We start from the raw sequence: 12,500 nt of genomic DNA, 5'->3' as shown, positions 1-12,500 counted from the left end.
AACATAATATAGTGCGAGCCCCGCTGTGTCAGCACTTTAAGCTATTTTGTCCCTAAAACCCTCTGGGAGGGTGTGGATCGATGGCTGAACGAGGTGCACGGTAAAAGTGTTGATTTAATTCCGCCGGGTGAAAAACGGACGCGGTATGGATTTTTACAGAGCCACGGCGTCTATAAGGCGTTTTATATATATTTTTTGAAATATTTACCTTAAATGTTATAACGGGAGTCACAGAGGGGGGCTCGGATCAGGGCTGAAACCTCGCCCAAATTTGCAGTCGTTACATCATAGACACGTCATAGACCGTTGGTTCTCAAAGTGGGGTCCGGGGACCCCCAGGGGTACTTGAGGGGGTTCCAGGGGGTCCCCAGCTAAATGATGGATAGGAACCAAATGGACCCTTATGGGGTCTGTAACTCTGAGAGTGTCCAAATGGAGCCAAATGGACCCTAACGGGTCCATTTGGTTCCATTTGGACACTCTCAGAGTTAAATCAACATTGATTTTACAATATGAATTGGGGTTCCAGAGATATAAATGCCATTAAATGGGGGTCCGTAGCCTAAATGCATGTCAAACTGGGGGTCCTTGAAATGAAAATGGTCGAGAATCACTGCTAGAGCCGTACAAATCGTCTCTTATGGGGGGGTCCCTGGCATATCTTTTCAAATGGGGGTCCGCGGGCTAATAAGTGTCAATTTGGGGGTCCTTGACATGAAAAAGTTTGAGAACCACTGTCATAGACGGACTGACGTCTCAGTCTGTGTGGCCACGTGAAGTCACGCAAAGTCCTGGAAAAAAACCTCCCGGACACCCTCTGGACAAATAAGAGAACCTGGGGTGACAGCAGGGCCTTCTCGGCGGCCGCCCCCCTTCACTGTGGAACTCACTCCCAGCTCACATCAGGGCTGCCCCCATCCTCACCACGTTTAAAACCACACTCGAAACCCACCTTTTCAGACTCGCATTCCCTACATAAAACCCCAACCCTCCCTTTGTTTTGTTTACCTTTCTTTTATAGTTTTAACCTTTTTAACTAGTTTGTTCTAATAAAGTTGTTCTTTGTATCTGCTCTGTAAAGCGACTTTGAGTACCCAGAAAAGCCCTATATCGTCTAATCGTATGTAGGCTATTATTACATTGAGACCTGAAGCCGATTCTACATGTCTCCTAAATCTCAGTTTTCTGAAAAATATCATGTCAAGGACCCCCAAAATGATATGTATTTGGCCACGGACCCCCATCAAAATATGTTGTTCCAGGGACCCCCCAGAAGCAAAGATTTGAGTTAGAAATGTTCGCTTTAAAAGTATTTATATTCAAAGATTTGCACACATTTTCACGATTTTTCAAAAATAGCAGATCTACAAGCTCGTAGCGCGGCACTCGGTGCCGCGCTATGAGCTTGTATATCTGCTATTTTTGAATAGCCCAAAGTGTAAAATAATGCTTTTTAGCTCAAATCTAAAAAATGACACAGTTCCAGGTCTTAATGGGTTAAGATCCACATGTGAGCCAAGCCGTTACTAGACCCTGTCTTGTTTTTTTTTTTTACATTCTCAGAGTTACAATAAAAGTGATGACTTCACTTGTATATGGATCTGTATCCTGTGTGCACGTGGCTGTATGTGTGTGTGTGCATGTGCGCGTTCACCAGAAGGAGTGTGTGTGTGTGTGTGTGTGTGTGTGTGTGTGTGTGTGTGTGTGTGTACTGTATACATGGGTGTGCCGTTCCGCTTATTATTCAGAGCGAGGAGTCTCATAATGTGCTGTGATCAGAGCATAAGCCGGGCCGATTATGGAAGCAGCAGATGTTATGCAGAGGAAACAATGCTTTAATTTGCAAATGTTATTTATGCAGCCATTAGAGGCACATCTGGACGGCTCAAACCCGTGGCCCTTTTAATCCTCCCGCGCTCGAAAATTGTGCTAAGCTAATACGGTCGGTAGAGTGTAGGCCGCGTTTGCATGCGCGCACGCATGCGCATACGCGAAAATGCGCGCGTGGGCGGGAGCTTATACCCGCTAACATGTCGTTGTTTTTTAGCCACACGCACAAATGTGCCAGTTTTACAGGTCATAGCGTCCCTCCAGAAAGGCTATTATCAGACTTTCCCCGTCGCTGATATATCCCCCCGGTGATGATGGCCATGAGTTACACTAGATTAAACTCCCCCTCACTTCCCCCAGCCTCCACAGCTCCCAGCAGGCCCGTGTGTGTGTGTGAGGAGAAGCGGCGCGCGCGGGCGCCGGCGCTAACCTCTTGACTGTCTGCAGTCTCATGAATATTAACTTATGCAGATATGACACACTCCCACCAGTAGCCTATCGCCGCGCTGCAGGAGCCCCTGTGTGTGTCGTTTTCATTAAACCAATAAGGCCGGGAAAGCATCTGTGTGCCATTTTGGATTTTTTTTTGGGCTATTCAAAAATAGCAGATAACAAGTTTGTAGATCTGCTATTTTTGAAAATGCGTGAAAATTCGTGAAAATCTTTGAATGTATATATTTTTAAAGCGAATATTTGTAACTCGAATCTTTGCTTCTGGGGATTCTACAAATGTCCACTATATCCTAACAGTTGTTGGGAAAAAAAACGTATGTAGCTATAATATCAGTGGTGCTCAAACTTGTTCATGTCAAGGACCTCCCAAAATGATATGTATTTGGCCGCGGACCCCCATCTGAAAATATTTTGTTCCAGGGACCCCCCAGAAGCAAAGATTTGAGTTAAAAAAATATATATATATTCAAAGATTTGCACACATTTTCACGATTCTTTCCCCAAAAAAAATAGCAGATCTACAAGCTCATAGCACAGCATGAGCTTGTATATCTGCTATTTTTGAATAGCCCAAAGTGACACAGATGCGTTCCCGTTCTTAATGGATTAAACACCACATTTGGGTAATTCCACCAAGGCACAGGAGGCCCTGTTGAATTATAGCGTGGCCCTGGCTGCATGCGTTTGCTAAGGTTGTATGCATATTACTTTGCCCACTTCTGGGGAATTAATGCAACGGAAATATGTTGAATAGTGATAAGTTGGGGTGATTTAAGAACTCCTTTTTTTTCGTCTGGGGGGGAGGGAGGGAGGGGCTGGTGGTGCTCTCTGTTTCTGCAAGAACATGTCAAGGTAATTTCTGACCTTCAAATATTCTGGTTGTCTTTGCTTTTTTTTCTGTTCTGTCCTTCACTCTCTATCTGTGTCACTTTTTCTCGAGTAGCCTACACTCGCATAGACTTGCAGAACAACCCCCCCCCCCCCCACACACACACACACACACACACACACAAACACACACACACACACACACACACACACACACAGACAGAGAGAAGGTGTTTTCGTGGCATTTCCGAAGGGCCCATAGGTGTTAAACTTCACCTGTCCTGCAGGGCGGCAGTCACACCACTAAATCCATACTGTGAGAGTACATTTTTTACACACCGAATCCGGGAACAACTTAAGAAGTCCTGTACCCTACATTACAGGTAGGATAAGTGGGATATTAATAAGTGTGTGTCCATACCCTGCTCCAGTCATGGTCTCGGTGTTGCTGACCGCCAGGCTGACCACCTCAGAGACGTCCACCCTGCCACTGGCCGTAGGGCTCCGCTCGCTCTCATAGTAACTCAGGAAGCCTCCCTCCAAGGTACACCAGCGTCTCACCATCTCTACGGTACACGACACACACACACACACACACACACACACACACACACACACACACACACACACACACACACACACACACACACACACACACACACACACACACACACACACACACACACACACACACACACACACACACACACACACACATTTTAATGAATAATTTACATGTACTGTAAGCACATTTGATGGAAATAATTCAATTTCATTAACTCTTTCACTGCCAGATATAAATAAATAAAGAAATCACCCACTGCATTACCCATTTTTGGTTTTCCTTTCCTTTTCAACTAGTCACAGAATATTTACCTCCAGTATGATCGATCCCCCGACGGTTGCTAAACACGGAGGGTTTCACTGTGCTTCCGCGAGAAAAAAAAAAGGTCATCGCGTTGAATATGTAGCATGTCGGAAACGCAGGGAGAAAAAAAGGACAAAAGACACAGCCGTTTCCCCAAACACGATAGGCAGGAAGTTAATGGTAAATGGTGCATTTAAACAGCGCTTTTATCCAAAGCGCTTTACATAGATTGTGCATTGCATTCACCCATTCACACACACATTCAAACACCGATGGCGGAGGAAACCATGCAAGGCACCAACCTGCTCTTCGGGAGCAATTAGGGGTTCAGCGTCTTGCTCAAGGACACTTCGACATTAACCCATTGAGACCTGAAACCGATTCTACATGTCTCCTAAATCTCAACAGTATTCTGAAAAACGTATGTTTCTGTATCAGTGGTGCTCAATCTTTTTCATGTCAAGGACCCCCAAAATTGTATGTATTTGGCCGTGGACCCCCATCAACATATCTTGTTCCAGGGACCCCCCAGAAGCAAAGATTTGAGTTAAAAATGTTCGCTTTAAAAATATATATATTCAAAGATTTGCACACATTTTCATGATTTTTCAAAAATAGCAGATCTACAAGCTCGTAGCGCGGCACTCTGTGCCGCGCTATGAGCTTGTATATCTGCTATTTTTGAATAGCCAAAGTGTAAAATAATGCTTTTTAACTCAAATCTAAAAATGACAAAGTTCCAGGTCTTAATGGGTTAACTCTTCTGGGGGAGCCCGGGATCGAACTGGGAATCTCCCGGCTCCCATCCGATGCTTCAGTGGCAGTCTCTGTTGGGAGTTTCAAACTCGCCATGCGCATCGCTGGGGACCCGAGGGAGTGCAGCGCCGAGTGGGAAGTTGGACGGATGAGCGGTTGTCCATATCTATAAATCCATACATCTCTGTATCTGTCTGTGTGTGTGAGCCCAAAAAGGAACACAGATGATATCTACTGTATCTATATATTGTGGAGATCCCTAATTAATATGATGTAATAGTACTGACGTCATAGACTGTCCTCATAGACTGGCCTCTACTATAATAATGTACACTGCACTAAGTGCACTAAGTCAGGGGTCTTCAACAGGGGGTCCGGGTCACCCCTAGGGGGTCCTCAGAGTTACTACAGGGGGGGGCGCCAAATCTTTGTGCGATAGGAACCTTTAATTACATTAACCACTTGAACCGTAGCATCCCTTTTCTGTGGGGAAGCCTCATATATAGCAGCATCTACAAGCAGCGCGAGGCGTTGTGAGCTTGTAGATCGGCTATTGCCAGCAAAGAGGTTTGGTGTAGGGGGGAAAAAGAGCAGCAAGTTTTCTTTTTATATATTTAAAAAAATCACACCCAGTGTGAAGTGGGCGGTGTGTGGTCATCACAACATGACTCACTTTAAAAAAAGGATAAGTGACTTTTTTTTAAGTCCATACTGCTATTCATAGGGCTGCACATGTGTCATGTGTTTCGCTAGCCAATCGCAGTCCTGAATTTGCAAAGTCAGCCAATCACATTACAGTTAGTGGTGATGACACTAGCTGTAATGTGATTGGCTGACTTTGCAAAAGTATCGATTTGCATTGACAATGGAAGGGTTAGGGGGTATATTCAAATTTTTGGGTCGGTGTCCAAAACTCACTTATAGGGGGCGGCTACACCGCCCCAAAAATAGTATTGAGGGTTTAAGTGGTTAACTGTCTGAAAGTACACATTAACATGCATCCAACACGATGCCACATTGATAGTGTTGTCAAACAAGTCTATATGGAATCTATGAAGAGGTTTAATATGCAGGGCCGGAGTGGGACTCCAAATCTGGCCGGGAGATACACGCCCACCTAGGCCACCCTGCGCGCGCGCAGCGCGCGCCGATTTTTTTGGGGGGCCCTTTTTTTGGGGGCCTTATTTTTGGGGGGCCTTACAAAAGGGGGGCCTTTTTGGGGGTTAAAGGTAGGGGGGAGGCCCGCAGCTGCACTGAGCTGCAAGCAACACTGACTGCATTGAATTGAAATTGACTGTGGTTGGCCTGGCCTGAGCTTAGGAGAGATTTTTTTTTGCTGCATCACTTAAGCGCCGCGCTGGCTGTGGATGGCTGGCCTGACCTGATATTTTTTTTTGATGCAAAAAAAAAAAAAAAAAAAAAAAAAATGTTTTTTTTTTTTTTTTTCAGGCAGGCCACTAGAGGGCAGGCCACCGGGAATAGTCCCGGTCCTCCCGACGGCCAATCCGGGCCTGCTAATATGTAACACCATTTTATACAAGAGGGGGTCCCTGCTTCATCTCTCTCTCAGCTAAGGGGTCCTTGGCCTGACAAAAAGACCCCTGCACTAAGTAGTCTAACAGAGGGTACAATGGGTATTGTATAACCGGAGGGGCTTCGGCCTAGTCTTACCAAATATCCCTAAATCTCCTCATCTTTGCTCATCCTTGGAGAGCCCGCACAGCACGTGAACACGCACGCAAGCAACACGCACGTCACTTTCTCCTCCTTACGCTGTCACTAATGTCTACTTTATTGTGAGTTAAGGAAAACAGCGAGTGCACATCGGGGTTTCAATAAACAGACATTGAAACCCCTCGGTGGAAAATGCGGAAAAGACACACAAATTGACACAACACAGTCTTTCATGACTGTCTGAGTCTGCGATTTACATAGCCAATGAGCATGAAGTTCATGAAAACATACCTAATTTTGGATTTTCAAAGTCACCGTGCCATCTGCTTTTTTAGTTCCGCAACAAACAAACAAACACACGCACGCACACACGCACAAATACCGTACGCACACGCACACACACACTCACACATATATGCACACGCACACGCACACACACACACACACACACACACACACACACACACTCACACACACACATGCACACATGCACACGCACTCACACACACACAGCCCTCCCCATACCCCCTGTCGCTACCAACTCCAAAGTTTCAATTCCATTCATCTCATGAATATGCTAATGATCTAGTACTCCTCTGCCAACTGTGCGTGTTTGCTTCTGAAGAAACAGATATAGTTCCAATAAAAAGAGGACGTGTCTACAACAGGCTTTTTATTAAAAGCAGAATGTGAAGTGAAAAGCATAGGAATGCTGCTTTGGAACCCATTCCATCACAACCCTTTCTCCGTCGTCTTGTTCTGTATAGATCTCTCTGTCTCCGACCTCAAAAAGAAAGAAAGAAAAAGCTTTCTTGTTTTCTATCGGGGAAGCGGTTTGGACAGCGTTGTCCTATACCGGCTTCATAGATGCAAAATGGCTAATATCAAGTTATTGACACTGGCATTAAAAGGAAACGAAAAAAGATGGCATCTCCTGTCCTGACCCCGATGCTCAACACAAACTTCACTCTATCCGAAACCGATCGCACACGTACAGTCCGGTCGCCGTGCTCACGCTGACAGCTGGTATTTATAGTCATTACCTATATAATCTACCTGACAGCAAGCAGGGAAGAGAAAAGGAAAAAAATCATACGAGCACTTTATCTCTGCACAAGCATGCCCCCTGACTGCCAGTGGTGGAAAAAGTAATCAAATGTTTTAATTAAGTAAAAGTATCAATACTGCAATGTAGAAGTGCTCTGTTAAAAGAAAAGGTCCGGAATTAAAAATGTACTTGAGTAACTACAAACGTATTGGTATATGTCTGTTTGTTTTTGTTTAAAAAAAAAAAAAAAAGGAAGCTAAATGTACAACTATAACCTGTGCTTCACAATAAAAATATTTGAAACAAAATGTGCTTAAAGTACCAAAAGTAAAAGTACAAAAACGTTTGAAAATAGCTGATCTAAAAGCTCACAACGCGCCACGATGCGACACGTTGTGAGCTTGTAGATCTGCTATTTTCTAATAGCCTACAGTATGTATAAAATAGGGCTAAAGTGGTTAATGTATGTTTCATAGCCTAATCATTGATATCAGCAAAGCAACTAAAGTTTTCAAATAATTGTAGTGGAGTAAAAGTACAATATTTGCCTCTGAGATGTAGTGGAGTAGAAGTCAAAGCATAGACAGACAACTGGAAATACTCCAGTAAAGTAAAAGTACCTCAAAATTGTACTTAAGTACAGTACTTGGGTAAATGTAGTTAGTTGCTTTACGCCACTGCTGACTGCCTAAACCCCCCACCCCCACCCCCCCCGCCCACACACACACACCAACCCACCCACCCATTCACACACGACACACACACACACACACACACACACACACACACACACACACACACACACACACGAGTCCTGCAAAATGCCATGCCTGACACCTTTTCACAGGAAGGAAAGTTAACTTCTGTTGTTTTGTACTGGATTGTTTTGTTGTTACCGCCACCCCCCGCCCCCCCATCAGAGCTTTGTTTTCAGCCAACATACATTCTTGCAGGATGTGGAGGCTGAGGTTAATAAGCCCCGCGGTATCAATTCCAAAACCGAATGTCATCCACCTGCCAGTGAGCTTCTTAAGTTCACTTTAGTTTCATTAGTTGGAGCCAAATTTCTTTATTGCATGATCGTCTGGAAAGCTGAAAATTCATTGATTATCTTGGCACTGTCGCTTAAGCCATTCAGACCGGGAACGCATCATTTTTATATTCCTTTGGCTATTCAAAAATAGCAGATATACGAGCTCATAGTGCGGCACCGAGTGCCGCGCTATGAGCTCGTAGATCTGCTATTTTTGAAAAATCGTGAAAATCTTTCTATATATATATATTTTTTTAAAGCAAACATTTGTAACTCACATGTTATTGCTTCTGGGGATTCTACATTTATGTCTTCTAAAGGCCTTTTGCAGACAGGGTGCGATTATTCGCACGGAAAAAACGGACAATATCGTTTTTTAAATGAACACATGGTTCTCAGTGACCTCATGCACACCCCGGGCGGCGATGCAGCGATGCGTTTTTTTCCTTCAATCGAACCCAGTTCGATTCGTGCGTCTTTTCACATGCGGCAAAAACTCATTGAATAATCGCACCCCGTGTGCAAAGGCCTTAATTCTTAACAGTTTTTTTTTGTTTTTTTGTTTAACTTATGTTGCTATATATCAGTGTTTCTTAAACTTTTTTACGTCAAGGACCTCCCAAAATGATATGAGTTTGGCCACGGAGCGCGGACCCCCATCTGAAAATATTTTGTTCCAGGGACCCCCCAGAAGCAAAGATTTGAACATTTTCAAGATTTTCTTTTTCGAAAAATAGCCCAAAGAAATCTTAAAATGACACAGATTCTTTCCCGGTCTTAATGGGTTAAAATAAAACTCCCCAAATGGTTGCGGGCATTGTTTAGCCGCATTATGACCTTATTATAATGACAAATTGTGTTTGGTAACTAGAAACAGGTGTGCAGCGATTTAACTGGAATATCAACAATTCGAGCTGTGAAATGCTGCATCACTGGACTCTGAGGTATACAGATTACATCATATTTCTCATTTTGGATTTTGCAGATTGGAGCGAGACCCCACCTGTACCATACTCTATATCTACCCGGAGGACTGGGGGGTGGGACACGTTATCAATTTTCTCAGGAATCTGGGAACCATAATCTCTGTGGCAACCCGGTGATCCTGACAGCACGGAGACAAATTAATGTGAATCCTGGGAGGTCGGGTTTCCACTGAATCATTTCATTACCAGCCCACAGATGTAGGTACAGGACGCATGCATGCATCCCTTTTTTTTCCTACTCTGTGCATATGGTGTTTTATATTTGTGATGATATTGAATGTTTGGTGCTATTTTTTTTATATGTTGATGAATTGAATACCTCGGACCCCAATGTAAACAAGACCGCAAGGACTTTTTTGGGTGTTATCCTTCTAGACAAAGTGTTTGACTGTACTCGTGCTGTTTTAACCCATTGAGACCTGAAGCCGATTCTACATGTCTCCTAAATCTCAACAGTTTTCTGAAAAACCTATGTTTCTATATCAGGGGGGCTCAGTCTTTTTCATGTCAAGGACCCCCAAAATGATATGTATTTGGCCGCGGACCCCCATCAAAATATGTTGTTCCAGGGACCCCCCAGAAGCAAAGATTTGAGTTAAAAAACTGTTCGCTTTAAAAATATATATATTCAAAGATTTGCACACACTTTCACGATTTTTCAAAAATAGCTGATCTACAAGCTCGTAGCGCGGCACTCGGTGCCGCGCTATGAGCTTGTAGATCTGCTATTTTTGAATAGCCCAAAGTGTAAAATAATGCTTCTTAGCTCAAATCTAAAAATGAGACAGTTCCAGGTCTTAATGGGTTAAATTTCTGTCTAATAATATTAAAGGCGCCACATATTTGCACCATTTTATCATTTAGGTATATGGGCCTAAGCCACGGAGCAAACACTGAGGGAAATCGGGTCAGAGAGAGCACACGAACAAAGCAGAAGAATGACCATTTTCTTGTTCTTCTTTTTTTTGACAAACACGACTTGTTAAATCCTTATAGGTTGATTTGAATTGACATTTTAAAAACGTACACAAAAGACTGCAGGGAGTTGAACCGTGCAGCAATGACAGGCTTAAAGAGAAATGAGCAGAGGAGGCTGTAATGATGGGGTTGTTTATCTTTATGTGGAAGTGCTCCAAGAGACAAAGGGTGTGAGGCCGGTGAGCCTGCAAACAGAGAGTCTGAACCCGAGTTGGTGTGGTTGTCTTCGCTATGGGTTTGTATATTTTTAAGTGGTTAAAGGTATTGTAGGCAACATTAAGCCTAAATTTAAAAAAATATTTATACATATATATTTTGCATGTTTTCCCCTCTATCAGCCACTATATAATGATGCTGGGGTGTTTTCCTGCATTGAAACACAGTCCTCTTTCTGAAATCCGTATTTTCCCTATTGTTTATGTTTGTCCGGGACGTAAATTAACGCACGCATGTGCGCATCCGTGCCCGTCCGTGTGACTCTATGGAAGTCTATGGAAGCATCACCCCCTGGTGGCCGGGGAAACGAACTGCACAAACATAAACAATACATGGAAAATACGGTTTTCAGAAAGAGGACTGTGTTTCAATGCAGGAAAACACCCCAGCATCATTATATAGTGGCTGATAGAGGGGAAAAAATGCAAAATATATATATATACATATTTTTTAAATTTAGGCTTAATGTTGCCTACAATACCTTTCAAACTATACCATGGCTGCAACAAGAAAGGAATACCAGCACTGTCACCATGCGCTCCATCACCACCCAGTGCTGGTCTTTGCCCGCAGTTTGTGGGCTCAGCATCGACTGAAGCGGATGCCCACAAACTCCCATACAAGTGCCAGCCCGCGAGCAGAAACAACAATAGTCGCTTGATTTACAATCAAGCAGCTGCATCCGTCGCCAGCTGTTCCCCCCCGACACACACACACACACACACACACACACACACACACACGGCCACAGCCCCCTGGCCCAGCCGTTCGCCACGGGGGTCCACATCAGCCCGCCAGAGGGTATGCTAGCAGAATGTACCCGAAGTACGTGTTCCCACCAGCTAAATTGGGCCAATTAGTTTGTGTGCCAAGAGCGCTTCCCGTCCCGCAATACGGGTCTTCTACAGGAATACGAATCCTCATGCCTGTGCTCGCTCTTTGTCACTTTCTCTCTCTCCCTCTCTCCCTCATTTAACCCATTGAGACCTGAAGCCGATTCTACATGTCTCCTAAATCCCAACAGTTTTCTGAAAAAACGTATGTTTCTATATCAGTGGTGCTCAATCTTTTTCATGTCAAGGACCCCCAAAATGATATGTATTTGGCCGCAGACCCCAGTCAAAATATGTTGTTCCAGGGACCCCCCAGAAGCAAAGATTTGAGTTAAAAATGTTCGCTTTAAAAGTATTTATATTCAAAGATTTGCACACATTTTCACGATTTAAAAAAAATAGCAGATCTACAAGCTCGTAGCGCGGCACTCGGTGCCGCGCTATGAGCTTGTATATCTGCTATTTTTGAATAGCCCAAAGTGTAAAATAATGCTTTTTTAGTTCAAATCTAAAAATGACACGGTTCCAGGTCTCAATGGGTTAAGTGACTTTGTGAAATGTGCTGAATGTTCCAACCGTAGACAATGAGCAGATTGATTACGCTAATCACTACGCTAATTAATTATTGTACACTGACTGAACAGGCCAAGTTATGGAAGAAGAAAGTTGTGCTGCATACTTTTTTATTCTTTCTTTCTTTTTCCTTCTGATTACCAGTTTTTTTTTTAAATATTATTATTTCTTAATCAGGATAGAAAATATACTGTACATACAACCACAAGACAGACACTTGAGGAGGCATTTAGATACTAGAAAAGTATGCTCCTCTGAGCACAGGTCTCCACCAGGCTGGGTTGCCTACCCAGGGCCCACTTTTTTTTAGCGGCGCTAGCCGCTCTATACCTTTAGGTATAGAGCGGATATTAGCCCTCTATACCTGGCTTTTGCGTCAACGTTCTGATTGGTCAGGCTCGCCAAGGTTCTGATTGGTCAGGTC

At 43.8% G+C, this 12,500-nt stretch overlaps 1 protein-coding gene across 1 annotated transcript in view; it reads right to left on the bottom strand.

Annotated features, from left to right (window-relative positions):
• Positions 1–12,500, bottom strand: part of arap2 (ArfGAP with RhoGAP domain, ankyrin repeat and PH domain 2) — a 226,047-nt gene that overhangs the window by 76,927 nt on the left and 136,620 nt on the right. The window contains exons 15-16 of the mRNA XM_084043154.1: positions 9,494–9,595; positions 3,533–3,677 (exon numbers count right to left, since the gene is read on the bottom strand). Of these exons, the coding sequence (XP_083899280.1) occupies positions 3,533–3,677; positions 9,494–9,595 (247 nt within the window). The remainder of the gene's footprint in view (positions 1–3,532; positions 3,678–9,493; positions 9,596–12,500) is intronic.

The sequence above is a fragment of the Gymnoscopelus microlampas genome, assembly GCF_963454915.1.
Source record: "Gymnoscopelus microlampas genome assembly, chromosome: 19".
NCBI classification, from domain to species: domain Eukaryota; kingdom Metazoa; phylum Chordata; class Actinopteri; order Myctophiformes; family Myctophidae; genus Gymnoscopelus; species Gymnoscopelus microlampas.
This window is presented reverse-complemented; position numbering and strand designations above follow the sequence as displayed.